This window comes from Coturnix japonica, chromosome 12 (assembly GCF_054131305.1).
Source record: "Coturnix japonica strain WE chromosome 12, WE-NBRP24, whole genome shotgun sequence".
Lineage (NCBI taxonomy): Eukaryota > Metazoa > Chordata > Aves > Galliformes > Phasianidae > Coturnix > Coturnix japonica.
Window position 1 is genome coordinate 3,238,158 of NC_140674.1, and position 23,318 is coordinate 3,261,475.

At 44.4% G+C, this 23,318-nt stretch overlaps 1 protein-coding gene and 1 long non-coding RNA gene across 9 annotated transcripts in view; one reads left to right on the forward strand and one right to left on the reverse strand.

Annotated features, from left to right (window-relative positions):
• The window catches only part of MYO7B (myosin VIIB), a 46,640-nt gene that overhangs the window by 10,474 nt on the left and 12,848 nt on the right, over positions 1-23,318 (reverse strand). The window contains exons 14-40 of one of the 3 annotated variants that reach the window (XM_015871003.3): positions 22,322-22,457; positions 21,890-22,050; positions 21,222-21,272; positions 19,521-19,658; positions 18,446-18,598; positions 17,852-17,950; positions 17,189-17,283; positions 16,037-16,121; positions 14,589-14,717; positions 13,996-14,103; positions 13,600-13,776; positions 12,291-12,500; positions 11,544-11,708; positions 11,192-11,272; positions 10,639-10,766; positions 9,006-9,132; positions 8,281-8,400; positions 7,273-7,446; positions 6,096-6,323; positions 5,528-5,695; positions 4,875-4,992; positions 4,650-4,776; positions 3,989-4,158; positions 3,215-3,393; positions 2,109-2,236; positions 1,448-1,605; positions 804-957 (exon numbers count right to left, since the gene is read on the reverse strand). In XM_015871003.3, coding sequence (XP_015726489.2) covers positions 804-957; positions 1,448-1,605; positions 2,109-2,236; positions 3,215-3,393; positions 3,989-4,158; positions 4,650-4,776; positions 4,875-4,992; positions 5,528-5,695; positions 6,096-6,323; positions 7,273-7,446; positions 8,281-8,400; positions 9,006-9,132; positions 10,639-10,766; positions 11,192-11,272; positions 11,544-11,708; positions 12,291-12,500; positions 13,600-13,776; positions 13,996-14,103; positions 14,589-14,717; positions 16,037-16,121; positions 17,189-17,283; positions 17,852-17,950; positions 18,446-18,598; positions 19,521-19,658; positions 21,222-21,272; positions 21,890-22,050; positions 22,322-22,457 — 3,767 coding nt within the window. Of the gene's footprint in view, positions 1-803; positions 958-1,447; positions 1,606-2,108; positions 2,237-3,214; positions 3,397-3,988; positions 4,159-4,649; positions 4,777-4,874; positions 4,993-5,527; positions 5,696-6,095; positions 6,324-7,272; positions 7,447-8,280; positions 8,401-9,005; positions 9,133-10,638; positions 10,767-11,191; positions 11,273-11,543; positions 11,709-12,290; positions 12,501-13,599; positions 13,777-13,995; positions 14,104-14,588; positions 14,718-16,036; positions 16,122-17,188; positions 17,284-17,851; positions 17,951-18,445; positions 18,599-19,520; positions 19,659-21,221; positions 21,273-21,889; positions 22,051-22,321; positions 22,458-23,318 lie in introns of all 3 variants that reach the window. The other 2 variants (XM_015871002.3, XM_015871004.3) reach the window with 2 other exon arrangements.
• On the forward strand, positions 863-23,279 carry LOC146758731 (uncharacterized). Of its 6 annotated transcripts, XR_014933124.1 has the most exons (5): positions 6,311-6,434; positions 12,023-12,125; positions 13,027-13,114; positions 21,213-21,328; positions 23,144-23,279. It is a non-coding gene; the product is annotated as an uncharacterized LOC146758731 (long non-coding RNA). The 6 variants fall into 6 exon arrangements; XR_014933123.1 differs by lacking the exon at positions 12,023-12,125 and having other exon boundaries at positions 6,300-6,434; XR_014933125.1 differs by lacking the exons at positions 6,311-6,434; positions 12,023-12,125; positions 13,027-13,114 and adding an exon at positions 863-996.

Below are 23,318 nucleotides of genomic sequence, written 5' to 3' on the forward strand. Positions count from 1 at the left end.
AACAGTTAAACAGAGTAAAGTTTCTGTTAAGTTTGATATTTGTATAAGAGTAAGAAGAAATAGAAGCTCCATTTTAAGCTTTTGCAGTGGTATGCTGCAGCCAGAAACTGGTGAACTGTTTTGTTAACAATTAGGGTTGTTTTATTAACGTTTTAAGCTTCTTTTTGCAATTCACTTCCCATGGAATCAGGTCAAATGATCATTTCCTGGATTGGGAAGCAAAACTCCGGTCTGTTTCAGAGACTTATCCACGCACAGGAGCCTCTGTAACCAATGTGTCCTGCAAGCCATTTGTGTGTTAATTGATACAACTGTTCAGAGGGATTCACTGGTGGTAAAAGATTGAGGCTACAGGCATGTCCAACCCGTGGCAGCTAGTAATTAGCCCTGCCCCTCTGCTACCATGGCTGCACCTCTTCCCTGCACAGCAGCCCAGCCTGGCTTTATGTGTGCAGCCATCACTCAGCAACAACCAGAACATCAGCCCAAGACAATTCCTCTTCACACAATGAAGCCCAGGCAAGCCAAAAAAAGGTTGGGCACCCATGATCTAGTGAACTACGTGTTTGTAGGGTGGAAATGCTGCCACTGGGAAACTGAAAACCAACACGGGTCTGGGAGAACAGCCACTGAAAGCACCCGAAAACTCTGCAATGATTTATTTTCTCACCAGGCTGCCTTTAGATATATCTCACCTTTCACTGTAAGGGAAGGTGTCAGGCCAGCATGTGTGCACCCTCCCCCCTCAGTGTTCTGGGGAACACCAGTCCCCAGGAGGAGGGTTCTTATGCCTGGGTGAGTACCTGTTCCTGTTTTCAGTCAGTTGCTTCATGATCTGACAGTAAATTTCATCCCGCAGGACCTCTTCCTTGATAGCTGCCACAAATATCTGGTCAGTGACTTCCATGGAGGAGTGTGTCTGCTTTGAGGGGTAGTCCCCCATGAATTTCATGATGGGTGACTGCAGTTAAGGACAAAAGCAGGACAATTTGAAAGGTAAGTGGGAGGTATCAGTTGGATTCTAATGTGTTAAAGCACTCTGTATGGGTCTGAGGGGGAAATATTAGGGTGAAGGTCTGTAACTGATTCTTTGCTCATTCTCTCTCCCTGTGCAGCAGTTGCTGTTTGTCTGTGACTTCAGCTGTACTAACTGTTTGCTCTGGGCATATGTAATAAATCCCGCTCTCTCAGCAGCCATGTTCTCAGTTAAGTGGGTCATCACAAGTTGTGGAGCACTGGGAGGGAATGGGACTTTTTTCTCTGAGAGAAGGGAAACAACGCTAAGTTGTGCAGAGCTGATAAACCCCCCCACTCCTCCTTCTCTGCTTAATGTAAGTGTGCCCCCAGTAACACGGACATGGTATGATCTCAGTGGAGGTGTTCCATGGAAGCAGCTCTTCTTTCCCCCAAGAGTTCTCAGGTCCTAAAGAGAAAATTAAAAGGATATCAATGAAGGCCTGACAAGCCACGTCCCGAACATCAGGGTCTGTGCAGGCTGCCTTCAGCAAGGGCTGTTTTAAGGGATCCTTAGAGTGTGCCCACAGCTGGCTGTGCCCACGGGATTTCTGGAGAACAGCTTTGCTGATTGATTCCTTCTCAGGAGTTCTGGATGAAAACAAGGGCAGGCAATACAAAACTATCAGATCAGCATTGATGTGAGTGTTATAAAAAGATTCCTGTCTTTCTCAAGCACCTTCCTTCTCAAGACAGTGATCTCCTTTGATAATACCAGACAACAAATAGGGGAAAATGCAGCTTCTTTAAAATCCAGAAAGGGGAATGCCTGCAAAAAGGAGAGGAGTTTGGAAGGCTACATTTTCTCAAATTCCAATGTCTCAGATGTAGTCTGTTAAGTGCTGGCTGGTACTGAGGAGTGGATGGGAGGTAAGCATAGGGCCTGCTGGAAATAAATAAAAGTTCCAGCTAGGATTTGTCTTCCCATCCCTTTGCATTGCTGCAGACAACAGGTAGAAGCAGGTGATGTGCCAAAGTTACACTTCGTTACAGGGAACAAAAAGAAACCCAATCTGAAAAGGTTTCTTATTGGTCTTCAGTGATCCTTAAAACCTAGAACTTTCCTTGTGCTCACACTGCACAGGGAGCTTCACCTGAAGTGTTCATAGGAGAACTCCTCCAGTGTGTAAGGCTTCACTTTGAGATCCTCTTCATCAGGTTCCTCTATGTAAGAGTTCTGCGATGCTGTCCTCCTCTGGTCTGGGGACATCATCAGCAAACTCTGGAAGGACACAGCCATGTAGAGAAGTCACTCAGCGTTTACATGCAGGGGATGCGTACTAAGAGCTGTACTCTGTGCTGCAGGGGGTGAGAGACTCAGGAAAGCAACTTCATAGACTTAACAGCAGTGGCCAGCAAGATGTGTGATTATCTACGGCACAACGTGTTCAGACTGCACCTGTTTATCACCAGCATTGTGGTGGGTTGTTTTTTTGCCCACTTATTGAGCTTCTAGTTAGCACAACATCCAATCTACTGTCTCCAAAACTGAAGAAAGAAATTATTAGCAGTGATCAGTGGGAAACCTTGTGTTCACTCTCTGGAAGTACTTGTTCTTCTAAAGCACCCTATTATGCTCTACAGAAAAATCTGTATGAGGGTGGACAGTGATAGGACAAGGGGAAATGGTTTTAAACTGAGATAGGGGAGGTTCAGGTTGGATCTTAGGAGGAAGTTTTTCCCCCAGAGGGTGGTGACGCACTGTTCACAGGTTGCCCAAGGAGGCTGTGGATGCCCCATCCCTGCAGGCATTCAAGGCCAGGCTGGATGTGGCTCTAGGCAGCCTGGGCTGCTGGTTGGTGACCCTGCACACAGCAGGGGGTTGGAACTGGATGAGAACTGTGGGCCTTTTCAACCCAGGCCATTCTGTGATTCTATGAAAAATGCTGCTTTTATGTGGGAAAATTCAACTTCACACCTATGATAATTGCTACCAATTCCAGGTACTGAACTCCCTGATACTGGACGGACCCTTATTTTGAAAGTCATTGCTTCATAAAGCTGCAGCTTTCTCCTTAGAGTTTGGGCTACATTTAGTTTTGTTTTCAGGCAGTTCAGACAGGGCATAAAGAAATGCTTTTGCATCACTGGGAGATGTAGAACTTATCTGACATTGGAAGAACAATTAATTTCCACTTAAAAGTGTAATCATAATTAACCATTATCTATCTTCCAGTCTCTTAAAAGAGACTCTTCTTACCAGTACTTGACTGGAGGGCTTTGTAAGAGAAGGAATGATGTACATCTCCTCCAGAAATACATTCCCCGTTTTGCCTGTCCTGTCATTCTGGGCATGGATCCAGCCAGAATTTGCATCCAGCCTTTTATCCTCGGTCAAGATTAGCAAGTCTCCCTTCTTGAAGGACAGGATGGCAGGATCTTCTGGAATACAGAATAAGGGAGTACTGTTCAGGCTTGACAGACCAAGAAAATGCAAAGGCGTTTCAACAAGAAAGACAAGAGAATTGTATTTTGGAGTCCGGAATTTGATTAGCAACAGTAAGTGGTTTGTGTAAATAAAGCTAATCCTCAACCAACACTTCAGAGGAATCAGTTAAATTTCCTACGCTAGCCTGATATTTTTATTCCAGTGAGGGCAACAGTAGAACTCCATTTGAATCAAATGGTTGCAGAATTTGAGTCTAGAGCTGGCAGCAAAGCATGGGAAGAATTTTTTCTGGGAAGTATTTCCAGGGAGCCCAGCTCCAGCTTCCTGCTGTCAGCAGGCTGAGCTGCTGGCCACTGTAAGATCTAAACAAAATAGGCAAATAGAAGGTAGGCTGATTTGTAAGCAAAAGATTTGAATCACATTGCCTTACACTCTGTATTACTGTGCTGACCACTGAATGTTGTTCCTGGAGCAAAGCAGCCCTTGGCTGAACTTTTCCCACTTCTCTTCAAGCTCTTTTTAAACTAGTGCTGTGAGTTCTCTCCAGATGCCTTCCTCACCCTGCAGAAGAGTTCCAGGACTCACCTTGGGATTTTTTCTCATGCATTGCCACAGCAAATCGTGATCTCTTCTTGAGCCCCTCCAGGAACATCACCACCAGCTCAGCGATGACAATGCTGTTCACAGATGTCAGGACAAACTCTTCAGCACGAAGGGTGATGAGAGTGCAACTCTGTCCAAATGATTTCACTGCCCTGTGTGTTATCAAGCAGTTTGTTACCAGAGCATCCAAAAATACAGAGCTATCTGCAGTCACAGCCGAGGTGGTGGACAACTCCATAGATCCTAATTTATATTAGAAGTTTATGGCTCTGTGAAATGGTTCGGGTTCTCTGGGCTCCACCATGTTTTGTATAAAAATGCTTCACTCTAGACAAGAAAACACCCTTCTTATGGAACAACTGAGCAAGAATAAAATCTCATTTAGTTCCTTATGTTATTCCATCTGAGCAGTGTTATCTTTCCCTTTACTGATTGGGAAGATTCAGCCAGTTCATCATGTCCTTTCTAGGCTGCTTGGAACATGTTTCTCTTGTTTCCCAGACCTAGGCTAACTCACCATTCCAGGTTCAGATGAAATCACTTAGGGGAATGGCAGAGAAAGTATACCACCCTCTTACATGGAACCCCATTCTGAATATGAGCAGGACTGCCTTCTTCAGATCTTGCCTTTCTGGGCACTCACCTGTTTGTATGGATGCCTGTTATCTCTGGGAAGGTCAGCTCCAGGAGCCGCTTTTCTGACTCATCCAAGAAGCAGATACCCTTCCAATTTACAGCAAGTATAAAGTGGTTCTTGGGCAAGCTGGGACCTGAAAATGCAGAAAAATAACACCTCCTTATCAATGCTATGTACATTTTCCTCTATTGAACTTACATCTGTCCGTAACTCTTAGGCTTGGGATATTACCTGAAAACTTAGTGACTTCAAAGAATCTGGAGAAAAGCAAAGGCCACTGAAAGCGAGCAAAGTCTACAAGTTGTTCCTTCACAGCCTGACGGGAGAGACGATCCTGTGTGTATGGGGCCTGCAGGAGAAAAAGAGAACCAGTTTTTCTCAGAGAGTTCTGATTTGCATGATCTGGAGACAATGAAGAGCAGGTCTGTTCCAGGAGGTTCCCTGCAGCCCCCTGCTGTAAGTGATGGCAGCAGTACCCGAGGAAATTCACAGTGGGACCAGACACAGAGCTTCATGCAGCTAAGGCTGCTTGTAGGCAAGTGGATTCCAGATTTCCTTCAAATCCCCACTGACTGATCAGAGTCTAGCACGTTTTGGGTGCCATGACAATTATTCAGGTAGTATTTCCAGACTAAAATCTTGACTCCATTCGAAGAAACTCTATTCAGAGATTTAAATATACTTCATTCATTCTGGCTCATCACTGAGCCCTGTATGGAAGAGTGAGTGGAAAGGTTCTCCTCTCTCCCACTCCTATTTGGAATGTGCAATCTGAGCTGTTTTCCCTTCTTCCCTCAATGAACAATTCATAAATGGGAATGGGGAAGGAAGCAGAAGCTGGTGCTTGAGTGTGGTTACCCAGCAGTGCTACACAAATCTCTTACCTTAGCATGCGCATAGGTGATAAGGCTCACCCACTTTTCCAGGGGCTTGGACTTCAGCTGTTTCACTGGGATGCAGTCATGGAGCACTTTCTGCACAAGTTCATTGTGGATGGTATCTCCAAACTGGATGTAACAATACTTGGCACCTATCTCCACCAAGTCCTCGTCCTGGAACAATTAAGCCATTAAAAGAGGGCTAGAAAGGTGTCACAAAGCCCAGCTAACCTTGTTCAAGCTTGAAGGCAGTTTTCTCCATTATTTTCTGGATAACTCTTGACAGCCGCCCAGCACAAGGAAAGAGGAACTTGACACAGTCATGGTATCAAAGAAATTATTAGCAAAGATACTTAGAAAGGAACCAAACTGCCCCTCTGAAACATGCTGCAGGCAAAGAACTATGACAGTTGGCCTTGTGACAGCTGGCACGATCACCTGGACTGGAATTATCCATTAGAAAGGAAGAGATGTTCACAGCTGCTAGAAACTTTGTTCATGCTCTTGCTTTTAAATGCACAGGAAAGTGTTCATTTAGTTTGCTCTGTTTAGGAGGATGAATAAGGAGACACACCTTCTCACAGCGGTATTCTCCAAACCGGATCCCTCGAATGACCTGGTGGTAAATGAGGTCAGTGCTGACGGGATCCTCCTGGGAGTTGTGCCATGGGGTGAAAATTTCCTTCCGAAAGTAAAGTCTCCAGGGCGCATGGCGTTCATGTGTGCCTCGCTCCTTCACCAGCTGCTCACACTGAGAGATGGCATCTAGGACATGATCCCGTCCTCCACCCAATGACCACACCTAGAACAAAGGGACACTGCATTTACTGGCATGCCTGTGCTGCATCGGAGTGAAGGACAGCAAAGCCAATGCTCCCAGTCTCCCAACACAGAAATATATGTATCTGAAAAGGTAAGTATATGGATGTGGAAGTTACACTTTGGTAATTAAGTGTATTATGTGGAGGGGTGTTACTGGGGAAAATTAGTTGGAAGATAAAAAGGCATTGCTGCAAGATTTGCAGTCTGCTGTTTGTCTCCTTGTACTTTTTCTAATCCCTTGTATATCCCCTTAAATGTGTCATTTAAACTAAAATGGTCACAGAATCATAGAATCCTCAGAGTTGGATGGGACCTCTGAAGGCCATCTAGTCCAGCTCCGCTGCAATGAACAGGGACACCACAGCTGGATCAAGTTGCCCAGAGCCATGATGTCTGAATTATTATTATTATTATTTGCAATTGGAGCCTCACTGAGTATCAAGATGTCATCCTGTTGTCTATATCTATCTATCCTATTGTGTGTATTCTCCAGTATTGCTGTATATAAAATAAAAAAGGCTAAAATGACAGCACATGAGCTCATAGAGGCAGCACTGGCAAAGACCGTGGCTTTCAGTGTATGTGCCATGTGGTAGGGACTGCATCAGCATCATTGTGACACAAGACAAGAAAGTTGTGTGCAGCAGTGAAGGTGGGAAATCCACCTTTGAGCAGGCACTCTATTGTGTGAGACCTGCTAATTTCAACCTGCTGCAGCAGTTCTGAGTGCTGCATGCATGGCCAGCAGGGGTGGGATCCCAGAACTCGGCAGGAACTGTGCTGCCCTGGGGTTCAGCTGGTGTTCAGAACTGATTTGATTCAAACTCTGGGACAAGAACAGGAGTGATTCCAGGAGTCAGAGGTAGTTCTCACAGCTGTAACTCTACAGAAAGAGAAGACAGCTTCAGTTCTACTTGTCTACACCTTACCTTATCAAACACGGCAATGTAGAGTGAAAAACCAAAGATATCCTTCAGTTTGGTTTTATCTGCTATGAACTGACAGATCTCTTTGGCGATCGAAGCAGAGTCTGCAGGGACAGTGATGCTCTGGCCATTCATCAGGGTGACATTGAACATAATGGGTTTCTTCTGCTTTGTTGCCTGTATTCCAGAGGTAAACAAGAGAAACAACTGTGGGCAAACCTTATTTTCTTAAAAACTGAAGAAGACGTTTATATTTAGGAGCTCCACACTCTGTATGTTCACACTAGTCAACATAGTGAACCTCCAAAGCTCATAGTTCCTTCAATGTGTAGCAGGTCTTAAGTATAAATGATGTCCCTGGGGCAGCACTGGAATCCAGTTTCCAACTCCCCACAGCTCAGGGGAGCCAATCGATTCATGATAGTGTGAACTGATAGATTTTTTCCTGAGGCCTTTTTAGCGTGTTGACTTTTGGGTGTAGCCTCTTGTGCATCAGCAGAGTGATGGACTGCAGGAAGCATTTTGCCCTGGAGGATGCAGGGTAGGCAATGGGGTCATTCAAATTTAGGAAGGAATGGAACTGAGAGCTTAATTTACAGCATACATGACTTCTAATTACAAGTACTAAGGCTGACATTTAAAGGAAGGAGCAGGGCAATGTAGCCGTAGCTATCATTCACGCATCCTCTCTCCATTTCAAAAGCATAAGCCCTGCTCAGTTCCTTCCAAAAATGGTGTGTAGAGTTTCCTACAGTAGATTGTCCTGGCCTGGAGCTCCTGAGTATGTGCAGATCACACGCTGAAGCTCTAACTTCTGTCTTCTGTTGGGTTTAGGTTAATGGAACAGTTGGAAGAGATGAATCTAAGAAGTTGTGCAGACTAATGAAGCTGTCTTCAAATCCCATGTGTCCATGATTGGACCAGATTGGAAGATCTGTTAGCATAGATCAGTAAATGCAATCTACCATAAAATGACACAGATCAATATGATTAAGCAAAAAGAAAAGTTACCTGAAGTTCCAGCCAGCTTGGAGGTTCAGTCCTTGCTCCATTGACATAGGTACGTCTCAGACGTTCAGCACAATATGGAGCATAGCCTGAGGGTCCGTTGTGGATGAAATTCAGTAGGTACTGTATGCACAGAGCATAAGGATGAATTGGGAAACATAAATGATCATAAAGCACTATAAATCTTTTTTAGCTAATAGACAAGCTTAGAATGACCTTTGGAAAAGAAAAGACTGGAGAAACTGAGCTTTTAGAGTTTGTATGCCTTTGACAGCTTGGATGATGTGGTATAAGCATAGACTTGTATTTACATACTTGATCTGTATTTAGTGCGATCGTGGGTCAGTCACTTGGTTATTTTAATGATTGAGAGTATTCCTGAAGGCATTGATTTAGAAAGAAAGATCTGGAGGAAGTCAAGTCTTCCATGAATTCTGCACAGCTCACACTCTGGTTAAAGATGGGTGTTGAAATATGTCTTGGATTTATGTCTGGTTTGTTGGAAGTTGTGGCCAAGTCATGAAAAAATAATTTAATGTGAGTGCAGCAATCATTTCTTTAAATTACAAGATAAGCAAATGAGATGAGACCCTTCCTGCTGAATCATAGCACCAGCTGCTATAGCAGCCAGACATTTCATGTGGCTATTTGTGTCAGAACACTGCAATACAAAAGAAACCAGGTTGGCTGAGGCATTTGAGCTGCTATAGGAAAGGTGAATAATGTACCTTCACAAATGTGTCTGAAGGGGGAAAACAGCCAAGGCAGAGTGACAGAAGTATCCAGCCTCGAGCATAGCTGCTCCTGCTGCTGTTTTCAGTGAGTTGTTTGCAAATCTGGCAATAAATCTCATCTCTGTAATAAAACACGTGAAAGCAAAAGATAATGATGATAGAAATAGACATTTCTATAGCAAGCTTGTTAGAAAGAAGTAGATTTGAGCTAGATTTAACCAAATTAACTAGGGTACCACCTGTAACGTACAACTAGAAATAACTGGCTTTGGTAGGAAAAGGCTCAGCATAAGCCTCGTGTCCTCTGCCACCCCTTGTTACTCAACCAGTTCAAGTTCAGTTCCCGTGCTGGAATTCCTGCTGTGATGAGCCAAGGAGCTCCATCCACATGCCAGATGGCACTGCTGTCTCCTATGAGTGAAGCTTGCCCTAAGCTCTCCACAGTATGTGGCTGGTGTCTCATGGCTCCTGTTTGTCAGCACATGTGTGGGTTTGGGGATAAGGAGGAGGGGGAGCATCCTGCTTCATTTAATACTTTTAGGAAAATGAGTAAACAGCAGAGAGAGGCCTCAGGCACAGTGGGTCAGAGCGAGCTTCTGAAATGCAAGCTGCCTGCAGCAAGGACATTGGAAATGGATGCAGAAAGCTGCATGTAAACAAACCCACTGTTTAAACTCCTCTTAAGTTTTCTTGGAGCATGCATCTGACTCACATGATGTGAGGAGACACAAGGTGGATGAGGTTTTTGCTCCCAGGTAGAGCCTATGATGAAAAGCAGAATGAGGGAGCAGATATGTAGCTTGCAGCCTTTCTGATACATTGACTGAAGGCAGTTTGTGTCAGAAGAGGATCTGGGAGCATTTTGACAGACACTGAGCAATTAGGTAGAGAGGGAGATTGAGACTAAGGCCAAGCCTGTGCCTTTGGGCATTGTTACTGAAGTGAGTTGCATAAGTTAAAACAAACTAAAATGGAGAATTCACAGGGTCAGGTATGAAACAACTGGACTCTCTCATACTCATATACTCACACCACACCTGGACTAATGCCCAGCCTCACACTGCTTGCAAGCAGGATTTCCTCCTGTAGCAGCTGAGAAACCCAGCAGGCCAGTCCTTTAGCAGTTTGATTAGGGTACACTGCTTGAAGGCTCATCTGTAGGCTACTGGTAAACTGAGGTTATGAACCTCCCTCCTATGTGTAGTGTACATCAATTCCATGTTTCTCACAGTCTTTTAGGTTTTCCTCTCCCTCATAACAGGACTGTGTTTCACCTTTGTGTGTTATTGGGTTTCAGCCCTGAGCTTTGCCCCACTGCTTACTTGTGGGAAATGCAAAAAGCCATGCAGAAAGCAGCTGACCTATGAGATAAAGGCACCAGAAAAGGCAGTAAGGGAGTCAATCTCCATCCCCACAAATAAAGATGACCCAGCTGCTGAAGAGATGCAAGTGGTATTTGGCCTATGGTCTCAGCTATAGAGTTTGGTTTGGAGTTTCAGTTAGGAATCTTAAAAGATAAAAAAAAGGGACACTTCCAGCACTGGGAAGGTACCCCATGGACTTAGGAAAGGGGATTTCCTTGATGTAATGAGTGCGTCATCCTAGAAAAGAAGTGCAGGTTTCTTACCTGATGGCAGGGCGCAGAATTGCATTGCCAATGATAAAGTGCACTTTCTCTAGGTTGGACATGGGTCTCTCAGAGATCGAGCTGTCCTCCTGGAAACCCTCTTCTCCACTTTTCAGCTGGTCTGTCACCTGAAAGAAACCAATCAGAGCTCCTGAGAGCTCTAGAAGCCTTCCCTCTTACCAGGCAGCTGTCCTGGAAATAAGAGACATTCCTCCTCAGTCTTTCTGGCTAAAACTCTTCCTGCTGAGAGCAGCAGCAGAGTTAGGAACAGATCTTGCTCCACATACAACCTAACTCATAAAATACAGTGTTACAGCACTACTATTACTGGCTAGGAAATCTTTTTGGTACCATCCTGTACAGTCCTAAGCACATGGTGGTTCTTAGTCTAGTCGAGGCTTTGGGTAAACTGTTCTGTAATATCAGCAGTTCAGTTGTAAACTTTTCACCCTCACCAGCAATAAGGGTTGAAGTGAATCTGCCAGAGTATCAGTGCACAATGGATGAAGGTCCAGGCAAAGAGACTTAAGGGCCATTTATTTCCAGTTCTTACCTTCCCTGTCAACTTGGAGGACCGTTTCAGCTTCAAGGAAGAGATGCCCTTGGAAATCTTGTTATCCTTTTTGCTTTCTCTCTACAACAAATATTGCCAACATAGGAAATTATGCACAGCGAGAACTGTTCATGGAGAAAGGAAAGACAGCCAAATGGAGATGGTTTTGTTTTGTCCCCTCCAGCCAGAAGGAGCTGTGTTGTCCTCCTGGGATGACCCCACACCCTCTTGCAATTCTGCTATTTCCAGTACAGCAGCATGCAAAGGTTCCTCAGCTTTTCTCAGTCTCAGTAGAACAGCACAGAAACCAGGGAAAGCATATAAAAATACAAACATGGCTTGATCATCTCACCATATCTGGGCTGTTGTTCTTGAACTGGACTTGGTTTTTTCTGCCAAGTGTGTCATATATCTGTGTCATCACGGAACCACTCTTGGTGGCGTTCTTGGCAAACATTGTTGGCTCTGGAAGGTCCCCCATGAATCTCAGGATGATAACCCACACAACTAGAGAAGCCTGCAGAGACAGGAAGCACAGTCAGACACTGCCAAGTGCACAGAATGCTTCATGCCATGCTTCATGCCTTCTTTTACCCAGTTCAAGCTGTTAATCCCTGTCTCCTGCCATTCACACCTGAAGTTTACTTTCTTATCCAACCATGTGAGCAATGTTCACAACACACTCAGGAAGAGGGTGCAGCTCTAGTGGGAATATCAGATATGCTCTGTGGTTGCTCAGCTCTCAGCGCTCTCTTTACTGGCACTTCATATGTGTGCTCTGGCTGGAGTGAAAACAAACTCACTGAACATTACTCTGCCTTTACCCACCAGACCACTTCTAGCTATCTGAAGATAGAGGCTATCTGAAGAAGCCAAATAAGCCTCAGAGAGCTCTCTGTCATCAGACTAAAGGTGACCAAAGATCTTGTGCTAGGTAGGTATCTGTGTGAAATGCCTGCATGCAAAGCACCACAAAATGCTGACGTGAACAACTACTTTCATACAAGTGATTAGGAGTATCTGTTTGGCTCTAAAGTCTCTGGCTCCTAGGGCTGTGCTGAGGTGAGGGGAGCAGGTTCATCAACAAGGAGCAAGATACCAGGACATTGTCCTTGTCGTCATGGTAGAGTAATGGGTGCCGCAGTGGTTTCCGGATGTGTGTATGTGTAGATGACCCCTGGAAATAAGTAGCTGCAAACTTTGGGAAGGTGTAGTCTTCCAAGCCATCTGCTTCCTCTTCTAGCTCCATGCTCATAGGAATCATGTCCAGATCCACCTCTTCCAGCTTGCTGGGCTTTGTTTCCAAATCCTGTGCAGAACATGAAGAAGAAAAGGACTTGGGGGATTCTGGTGGACAAGGGCAACAAAGATCATCAGATGGGTGGAGCACCTCTCCTATGAAGACAGGGTGAGGGAGCTGGGCTTGTTCAGCCTGGAGAAGGCTCTAGGGAGACCTCATTGCAACCTTCCAGTACTTAAAGGGGAGCTTATAGATGGGAGGAAGATCAACTTTTTATGTGGACAGATGGTGACAGGACTAGGGGAATGGTTTTAAACTAAAAGAGATGTAGATGAGGTGTTAGAGGGAAATGTTTTACTCAGAGGATGGTGAGGCCCTAGCACAGACTGCTCAGAGAAACTGTGGATGTCTCATCCCCTGAGGTGCTCAAGGACAGGTTGGATGGGCCCCCAGCCCCATAGCAAGGGAGGTGGAACTAGATGATTTTTAAGGTCCCTTCCAACCTAAGCCATTCTGTCATTCAATGGTAAGAAGCATCTCTTTCTCTTATCTGATATTGTATGTACTTTCCAGCTAACACTAAAGCCATTTTCAGCAGGCACCAACAGACTACTGGGACCCAGAGTTTGTTCTCCTGCCCTGGTCTTCAGCTCACAAAGAACACTGCTGGTTGCAAAACACAGGTACTGTCTTATTGTTCATATCCTGTACTAATCCAGACCATTCTATTCTACCTAATCTCCCTACTCCATCTGTGCAGTTGGACAGTAGTAGATAGTAGATGTCCAGTCTACTCTACAGCTGTCAGCCAAATTTTGCTTTTCAGAACATGAGATAACTTAGGTCACGAACTTCCAACTTGTGCCAGCTGGAAAATCAGTGAGAGCACTGGCAGCAGAACACGTGGCTGGTGCCAAAATGGACAGAATGGCATTATTTGGTGGGGGTCTGGGATAAAGAAATGCAAAGTGGTTTTTGACAACACAAATTTCCTCAATGGCAGGTGACCAAAAGCTTTTGGGAACTGACCTCTGAAAGCAGGCTGCCCAAGAGACTGTCTGGATGATTAATTTGGGTGATTCTTTCACTGTACAGTTCAGTAAGCAGAACTGACCACTGATGGGATTCTCACAGATCTGGTAGATTTACATGAACATGACCACTGTACCTCAAAGCCCAGAGGAGCCTGTCCTTCTTGGCCTCCAATCATAGAAGGTAAAAACCCAAAAATTTTGTCCACCATCTCCTGGTCGCTGATAACATCATAATTAGCGTGTCTGTCGACATAATCATCATTCATCCTTAGTCCTTCCTCCTCCTCTTCTTCCAGAGTAGCTAGATGTTCCTTTAAACACAGAAGTTCATTAAGCATGATTGGAACATCATTCTGCTAAAAGAAATGGGTGCAGGGATAAAAGGCAATTACAAACTGCTTTGCTCCTACAGCTGTCTTTGTAGACTGCTGGTCTATTGATAATAATGTTCTATATTCAAGAATTGTATCACTTAGTGATTGTACAGGAAAAGCGTATTATGTTCAGTATTCCTTAGCTGACATACCTACCTTTTCTAACCTCATTGCTTCTTCCATTGCTTTCACTGGGCCCAGGACACTAATGAGACGTTTCTCTTCTTCCAAGCGGATATTCCTTGCCTCCAGCTTGACCTTGTTCTGTAGGCAACAGAACCATTCTGTTACTGTTTCTAAAACTGCTGAGCAAGTTACACCATTAGCAAGCTGTCCACACCAGGGTTATATCCCAACTCCATTTAGGGAATGGACCAAGGGAGATTTGCTAAGCGGCTTTCCCTTGTTTGTACAAGATTTAATACAGAAAGGAAACCACAGCAAGAGTCCCCATGTCAATGGATAGCCCAGGTAGTAAGTACAGGACTTTATCTGTCAGTGCATACCAATATACGCTACATCACGTTTCCCTTTTGGATGTATCCCAAAGTGACACTATCAGGCCTTGCTGAAGAAATTAATCTTCCTTTGCAGGAATGACTAATAAAATATACACATCTTATATCCTCCCTTCTGTCAAAAACATTTCTGCTCTGTCACTGAAGTTCTGATCCATGGAAACTGGCAAACAAACATGTCCCTTGCATATGCCTGTATATAACACAAACAGCTTTCATCTGCGCTGCTACCTTTTGACGTATTAGATAACCACGGCATGCAGCTTGGAACCTGATGATGTGCACTCGGGTTGTTTCATACTGCTTAGCAAGCTGACGGCTCCGGTAGAGGGCCTGGAGGCGGCCAAAGCCCAGCATAACCTGTAGGAGGTGGAGAAAATAAAAAGAAGTGGTTGTGATTCAATCAAGTGAGTCTGGGGTGCAGTCAGATGAGTAGAAGACAACAACACTCAGTAGCTGGATAAAGACACTAGAAGAGGTTAGTGGTACTGCCATCAGAGGGGATACTTTGATTTCTGCCAGTGATAGGCCTTCAAAATCACATGAGAGAGAGTTCTTTAGAGGACCTAGAGACTGAGGATTCTAGAGATTGGCCTGAGATGATGACAAGAGAAAGAAGAGAGAAGAAATGAAACAAAGAGAATGGGAAAATAACAAACAGGATGTAGCCTTGGGAAAGATGGAGTCAGAGAAAGATGGGGCTGAGTGCAGGGCAACATCCTGATTCTTCAGATAGGGATGGGGTCACTGATGCAAAATAGAAGATGTTCCTGACTCTAACTGGCAGTTTCTCCTCTTGCCCTTCAGGAGTGGGAGGTTCTGATACATTAACAGTTTCCATACAAGCTCACAGTACAAAAGCATCACCAATATATTCCAGCTTGTTTCACCAACAGAAATGACAATCTATGCAAGTTCAGTCATTATTTAAAAAAAGAGGAGAGAGAGAGATTGACAGGCTGCTATTTCAGTACAGATTTCCAGTTTTGTTCTAACAGTTGTGGAAGACCCTTTGATCACAGCTTGTCAGTGATGCACAAATGGCAGCCTTGGAACAGAAGTGTGGGAGCACTGGGGTGCCAGGGCACTGCAGCCAGGCCTGCCAGAGGTTAGTTGGGTTACTATTTCACCAGTAAGCAGAAACATCACAGGCTCTGCAAGCCATGAGATGCCACAGTGTCCTCCTTGGACCCAACAAATCCCTTCCTTATACTCTGCCATTTTGGTTTTCTCCTCCTAATTTGTGAATATTTTAATCCTCCATGCTCCCCTCAGCCTGGCAAGGCATGGTATATAAATACACACACAGTGTATGGGAACTGTTGGGTCCCTGCCTGACCCACTGATGGAGCACCTGAGGAAAGGACCTGGTCAGCCCAGGAACACAGGTGAAGGCAATGCAGCTATGAGACTGGAAGGGTGGAGCCTGGCTGTGCCTCTCAGAGCTCATTAAAGGGATGACTACCACTGGGGAAGGATCCTTTGGTTGGAGATCTCTCCCTTGTGGAGTCTTTCCTGTGAGCCTTGATCTTCAGAGATGGGTGAGCACTTTTCCTTGTTCTGTGGAACACCTTTCTACCATGGTAGTCCCTTTGTCATTACATCTCCTGTCTCACCATTCTCTTGCTTTGATCTTTCTGGTTGTTATGTACACACATACATGTACACCTGGTTCTTACCGTTCTGAAATCCTTCCGGCAGCAGTAGCCTCGCCAAGCTGCCTGGATAGCTATGGCAGATTTCCTCTGTTTCAAAAACTGCTTCCTATGCAAACAGAGAGGTGAGGAGAGAAGCAATAAGTTATCTCTACTGCTTCATAGGGTAAGAATAAAGAGTAAGGGTGGTGTTTTTTTTTCTGTTTGTGGGATTTCTATGCTCTGATCTCAGCCACTGCTACTGAATAGGAATATTAGAGTTGGTAAAGCTAAAGCTACACTAACTAACTCCATTACTAGTAGGCATCTTGCTAGGGCAAGCCTGAAGCTCAGCAAGGGCTGTTCCTCCTGCTTCTGAGTAACACAAGAAAGGTATTATGCTGCAGTACAAAGTCTATTCAGGTACTTTAAACCACATGTAACAGAATTATCCTCACTGAAAGTGTTTTGTCTGCTTATGCCTTTTCCGGGCTGATGGAGACGTGAGAAGAGGCTGCCGGACCTTTTCTATAACGCATACCCTGGGGAATTTCACAGGAGCTCAGCTCCTTCTGGAGGTGAAGCAGCACCACAAATCAGCTGAGATCTTGAAGTCAGAGCTTTCATTTTTGTTTTGTTATTTGCAAGTAGAAAGGATGAGATAAAAGTATTACTCATTTACCTTGATACATCTGACTTTGACCTTAAAGTCATTTTTGAAGAATATTTCAAACCAAAAAAGAGTTGTGCATCTTGGTCAAAGTGGAGGACTAGGTAGTTTTCTGTCTCTTTAGTTTTCTATCTTTGTTCTTTTCTACATCTTAAAGAAGTATCCTAAACATGAAGCTCCTTGTAGCTCTGGAAAGAACAGACTGCACATAAACTTCCTGTTTTCCAGATTCCTAGTGAGGTATCTGTGCTGCTTGCTGTGAATATTAAGTGCAAATCCTCCTTCCAACCCTTCCTCTCAGCTGCACATGCAGCAATCCTGCATTTGGAAAATAAACTGAGGCAGAGCAAATCTTTGTGCAAAACTTGTACAGACACATTGATACATGATGAGCATTGAATTTAGGGCCAGTGGGAAGTAGGACTGATACGTTTCATAATCAGAAATGTTTCAGTGAGGATGGTAGAGAACAGTACAAATGTTAGTGCTTCAAGCCAAGTCAAATTCCCTTCTTTAACACCACTGACCTGTCTTTGAATCCTCTCATCACCTTCTGGATAAGAAGAACCTTATCTGTGAGTATCTTCTGTCGTTCCAGCTCCAATACTGTATCGTGATAATCCTGTTATAAAAAAATATTGATATACAGCTGAACAAACATCCCCACGCCTTCTGAAAACTGGACACAAGGTCTGAAAGAGGTGCAGAATCAGTGTGGCATAGTGCAAGCTGGGATTCAAATGTGCAATCTGCAGTAGAAAGATTGTGCACCACCCAGCCATGTCATGTCTGGTATTAGCAATGAACAAGCACAGAATCTGCCTAAAGAAGGGATGTTTTTTGATCTTGCTTTAGGGTAAGAAAGTTTCCTGTGGCAACATGCTGCTGTCCATTTATTTTTTTAAAATAAATAAATAAATAATGCTCTGGACTTGAGCAGAATCCAATGCATCACACAACTGTTTCAGCTACACCACTGCAGAACAGGAAGAGGATCAGCTCCTTCCTACACCAAGCTTGCGTCTATCAAATTATGTTCTTCAAGAACACAGATCCAGACTGAGTTTCAAGAGAGACCTTTAAGCGACCCAGTCCTTCTAGGTCACCACTTTTGTGCTGACAGCTCAGGCTTTACAGTGAACTGCCCAATTCTTCAGGAGAAGGGACAATAAACTGTTCTTTTTACTTACTTTAAGGAAAATCTTGGTCTTTCCAGCCTGCCAGCTTTCATCTTTGCCCAGCACTGCTTCGGAGATTCTGATACAGCACTGTCGAGCATCATTCTTCACCTGATGTGCAAAAGCGTCGTTATGTTAGTGCTTGTTTGGAAACAGAGTGGCTGTACTATGTAAGGAACATATGGCCCTGCATTTCAAAGAGCAAAGAATGCAAACAGATGAGGTCTAACAGACCTCTGGGCCAGCAGGATAATGAATGAAAGTGTTCAGCTCCAATGGTCAAGAAAAGGAAGAACATTAGTGCTTGGTGAAGCATTCCAGAGTTAAAATGACAGGAAAATGACTGCAGAAAAACAAACAACTTGAGGGCAATAGTAATGCCACCCTGCCTGGAGTGTGTGTATGGAGCAAGTCCAGGATAGCTGGACCTAAAAGCACTCTACTTTTGGCTAATGTCCAAGTGAGGTTCTCAGTATTTAGCTACCATTCCAGTGATGACAGCTCTTTGTTGTGCCAGTAGTAATCTAAGAACTTTCTCTGGTGAGGAAGACCTAACACCTCAGAAGAAAGGTTAGATTTGCTTAAAGCAAGCTTGTGCTAACACACCGGTGCTAGCGCAGACTGTGGCAGGAGGACTCTGTATCTGTCAAAGAACTCCTCAAAGGTGTAGCGAACTGGGTAGCCTGCTTTCCTGATCCGAATGGTCTCCATCATCCCTGAGTATCGCAGCTGTTTGATACACAGCTCCCGGTCAAACAGCTGCAAAAGAAAGCAGATGGGGCATTAGCACAGAAAGAGGCTGCACAGGCAACATTCCACAGAGCACATCTATTAACCTGAGACCTCAGAGAGCTGCAAAACAAACCACTGTGCTTTTCTTAACTGTACTTCTTTCAGTGTCCCAGATTAATTAATTATGGGCGTAAACATGCTGCCTTCAAGGGTCTTCACATGTGTCTGGCAGCAGAAACAGTTTACTAAGTTCTGACAGGCTTAAGCAACCACTTTCAATTCTATTACTGTTACTTCATGTGAATGGTGATATTGTTTTGCAGGTGCAAGTAACTGCAGTAGAAACTCAAGTCCTTTGGGCTTAGCACAGCATGACTGCTGCTAGTTTCTTGTAATACAGATTAAAAATAAGCTCACTAATCCAGATGCACAACTTTAAAAGTGATTGAGCCACTCAGCTACCAACAAACAAGGAGTTACTGTAGAACTGGGTTTTGATTCCCCCAAGACCCAGCCAAACATTTTAATGACAAACTTGAGCCTCTTTTCCTGTGGTGTCAGATTTAGCTGTATCGTCCCTCTCACCCACAGCTTCCTTCATCTCTCTCAGGCTATTTCATGGTATAGTCATTGCTGGATCTCAGTTTTTGTTTGTCCCCTTACTGGGGGCTGGAAACTTTCCAGTTCTCTTTTTACAAGAGCTTATGGCTTCTACAGCTGCTCTCAGTAGTACAACTATGTATTCTTTTGGCCACTCATCACTATAGGATGGATTTACAGATGATCTTATAAATGAACCTTGCTATATCATACTGCACTTTTATTTCAGTAATACCTTGTCCTCCAGCTCTTGGCTGAAGTACAGATAGAAAATCCCACGCAGCAACTGACAGCTTTTTCTCATTAAAACTTTTACTGAAAACAAGACCTCACATTGTTAAATCATTACCAGTGGCTTCTTGTAGTCGTTGGGTTTGATGCAGCGGATGAAGTACGGCTGGCACTGACCAAGAATTTTCATTAGCTTTTCCAGGGACTGTTTGAACTGTCCCCCCAGAGTAGAGAGCCGCTTGGTGGTATCCAGGCCCTGGGAAGAGTAAGCACATGCTGTCTTCTACATTGTCCATCATCAGAGGGCCAGTTCATAAATCTTTCTATTTGTGTACTAGGTAATGGTACCATACAACTGCCAGGAAATGCTGCTTACCCATAAGGGAGCTAAATCTGCCTTCTGCACCTTACAACCCCGCTGATACCCAACACTATTGGGCATAAGTTCCAGCAGTAGGGCTGGCTGTGGTGGAAAAAATTCAACCCACAGGAGCCCACATAGGCCTGTCTCTTGTAACTGAGACTGTGCCTTGTGTAGGGCTTGGGTGCCAAGCTATTATTCACAGCTGCATGCCTGAAAAGTTGGCAGGAAACAGCTACTCCCAAAAATAGCCTCTTGAGCAGGCAGGCACTTTGCTTATTGCTAGCTAGCACTGCTAAGAACAGCTCTTCCTTTATCATTTACGGTGGTTTCCTTGCTCATTAACGCTATAGTAAGTAGTGAAAAAGTAATCTTCTACTGGAGGATAATGTAAAAGCTGCTTTATTTTTGCCTGCAGATGCAGTGCTTTATGTCTCACAGCTTCTGAGCTGAATTCTGCTCCAGCTGCACTGGTATAAGCGCAGAAGGATTGCACTTGGCTGCAATTATCTCCTGACTTCCCCACTTCCCTGCAAGCAGAGTTTCACCTTTGTCCTTTTCCAAACATTACTACAATAGGCCTTAACTGCTCCTTCCGTGTTTTAAGAGTGTATTAAATTACAGTGCAGATTCTAAGTAACAAAAAGAATACACTGTTTTTTTTTCCCTACAGCCTCCTGTGAGCTTGGAGTCGTAACAGCACAATGCAGCTTTTTATTTTGCTTTAGCTCAGGTTGTGGGTTTGGTTTTATTTGCTTGCTTTTTTGCTTTTCCCACTCCAGATAAATGTAAATCCAGTGGCTGTCGTTCCTTTAATGATCTTTATAGCACCTCATTCTGCTGGTTCTTACATTAAAGTGCCTTTTTTCAACACCTGAGCTGCCACCTTCTGCTCTCAGCTGTGTGGCAATGCTGCCCTCCAGCGACCAAACACTCATGCCTTGTAAAGTAGCTCCTTGCAGTATTTCATAAGCAGCTCTGATGCTTTTTAGGCCTAGCAAACATCTGCTTGAAGTAGATAGGATAACATCATATAGATGTTTAAACTGTATTGGTGCCAAAAGCAGTTTGCACTCACAGACCACGGGGGCTTTTCTGCTGTACCAGTAAAGCAATGGCATGGTCTCAGAAGGCTGAAGCCCTCCCAGTCTCACAGACCACCTTTGGACATGACACTGTTAGGTGGAACTTCTTGCTGGAGTAGTGCTGAGCTTTTGTGGATGGCAGTCCACATCTAGTAGCTCTTTTCTTTTCATGCTGCTCTACTTTCTAAATGTTTTCCTAAGGAAACATTTCCCCCCCCCAATAACACAACCTTATTTAAAGAGAAAAACCCATCAGACCAACATAGATAGGCCTGATATTTCATCTTAAGTTACTCGTAACGTTTAATAGATGCTAAGCCATCTTTGTATTGTATCTGGTACAGCTTCTTTTTTTCTCCCACAGGTTGTTTACCTGTCCGTAGCCAGATGTTCTGGACAGCAAAAAGCCACATTGGGCTAGAGACTGAGGAAGAGAGAACAGGATCAGAAAAAAATACCAGGAGAGTAGAGAGATAACAGGTAAGGCAACAAGTTAACCATTCACCCTCTGCTCTGAGAAGGAAGCCCAGAGATATAAACACTAAAAGCAAAAGTACCTTCACACAGTACTGATACTGCATGGTTAAGGGTTCAGAAATAAGGATACATGAAAACTGCAGCAAGGCAGAGAGCCTCAACTCCAGCCCACAGTGCTTCCAGACCACTGCACTTCACTGGGGCTCCTGACACCACCAGGCACTGATGTTTCTGTGATAATTAGACACCAGGAACTTTGTCACAAAGGCTCTGAATGTGGGGGGAGAGCTAAAGCTGCAGCAATGTGCAGGTTAGTGAGACTGTCTATGGGAGATGGAGTGGCCTTCTGTGACAGCACAGCTATTTGCTCTTTGTGCTAGCCAGCCACTCTGCAAGAAGGGAAAGGCCAGAACTCTCCTAACTTTTCCTCCAGAATCCTTTAAAGAAGTGAAAGGGGAAGGCATGTGCAGAAACAGCACAATATAAAGTGAAGATCAAGAACAGCCAGAGCATCGTAGTAAGGAAATTAGTTGGTTCTGCAGCACAGTGTCAGTAAAAACCAACCTTGTAGGCCTGGTCATTTCCAAGATGCCGGATGGTCCCACGTCCCAGACTAATTGGGGTTGTTTCCACCTGGAAAATCTCCTTCAGGAATTTGTTTTTGGAGGAATGAACCACTTGCATTACATTAGCACTCAGCGTGTCCCTGTTTTTCTCTAAGAAATCTATAGGATGGAAAAAGAAAGAAAGAACAACTTGTCATCTCTGCAGCCTGCTGGCTCTAATGCAACTCTGCCAAGCTAAACTCCACTTCATCTGCTGTAACTTGATGATTAGTTTACAGTAATCCTCTTGACCTCCTGACTTCAGCTAAATAAACCTGAATGTTTTGAACTCTCATCTTGAGAAATCAGAGATCAACGCTACTCTGGAGTGCCATACGGCCATGGCAAATGATGCTCTTCTCTTCATCTTCCACACCCAGCTAAGGCTCACCTTTTGATTCATAAAAGACAGCCCCAGCAAAGTGGTTAATTCCAAACTTGGTGTCATGGTCACTCTTAGGTGGGATATAGATTCTACTTTTTCCATGGAGAGAATTGATTTTGATAAGCATGGTGGCATCTGTGCCCTAGAAATGAATACAGGTGGAGAAGGACAGTTAAGTAGATTATTTATTGTAGCACAAGACTACACCCAGTGAACAAACACATAAGGTTCTTCAAGGCTTACATTCTGCCCTTTACTTGTGAAGTAATCAGGCACACAGGGCCTGCTTTCACTGCCCTACTGGTACAAGACTCAGAGATCCCCAGAATAAGGCAGCCCAAAGCAGATACCCAGCATGGACTGTGTCCATGTACAGCAGCCAGCTGGTGCCATCACATCCTCATCCCCTTGGGATGCATGTGAGGTTAGCTCTGCTCACTTGCCCATGAAATGGTAGTGCTGAGCTATCTGAGAAGACACATACCCTGGAAATCACAGAAGAGGCTTTTTTCCTCCTGACTGCAGGACATACAGTTGGGACCACCCTCTTATTAGGAAAGGGGAAAGCTCTCTGTTTGTACACAGGACTCTTAAATTGCTGCCTGAGGACTACAGGTGAGCCTAGGCAGAAGCTTGCTTTCCTGGATAAGCTGATGTTGCCATCAGATTCATGTACTGACAGTCCTGCTTACCCTCATCATATTCTGGAGACCATGGAAATGTGCAGCAGCTATTTTTCAAGTCAGATGCTACTTTAACCCTGTTCTTCTGTTGGAGATGCCTTCCCTTTGTAGAATAACTTTTTTTTTTTTTCCTCCATGATTACAGTGCTCAACTGTGACTGCCATCCAGGAGAAGAAAGAGGAAGGTGCAGCCCAGACCAACAGCAGGACAACACTCAATATGCAAATCCATACATTTCCTAAAATGCCACTTCACAATGACTGTGTCTCCTTCCTTCTCCATCTGGTACAACTGTAGGTTTCAAAACAGCCAGGTACCA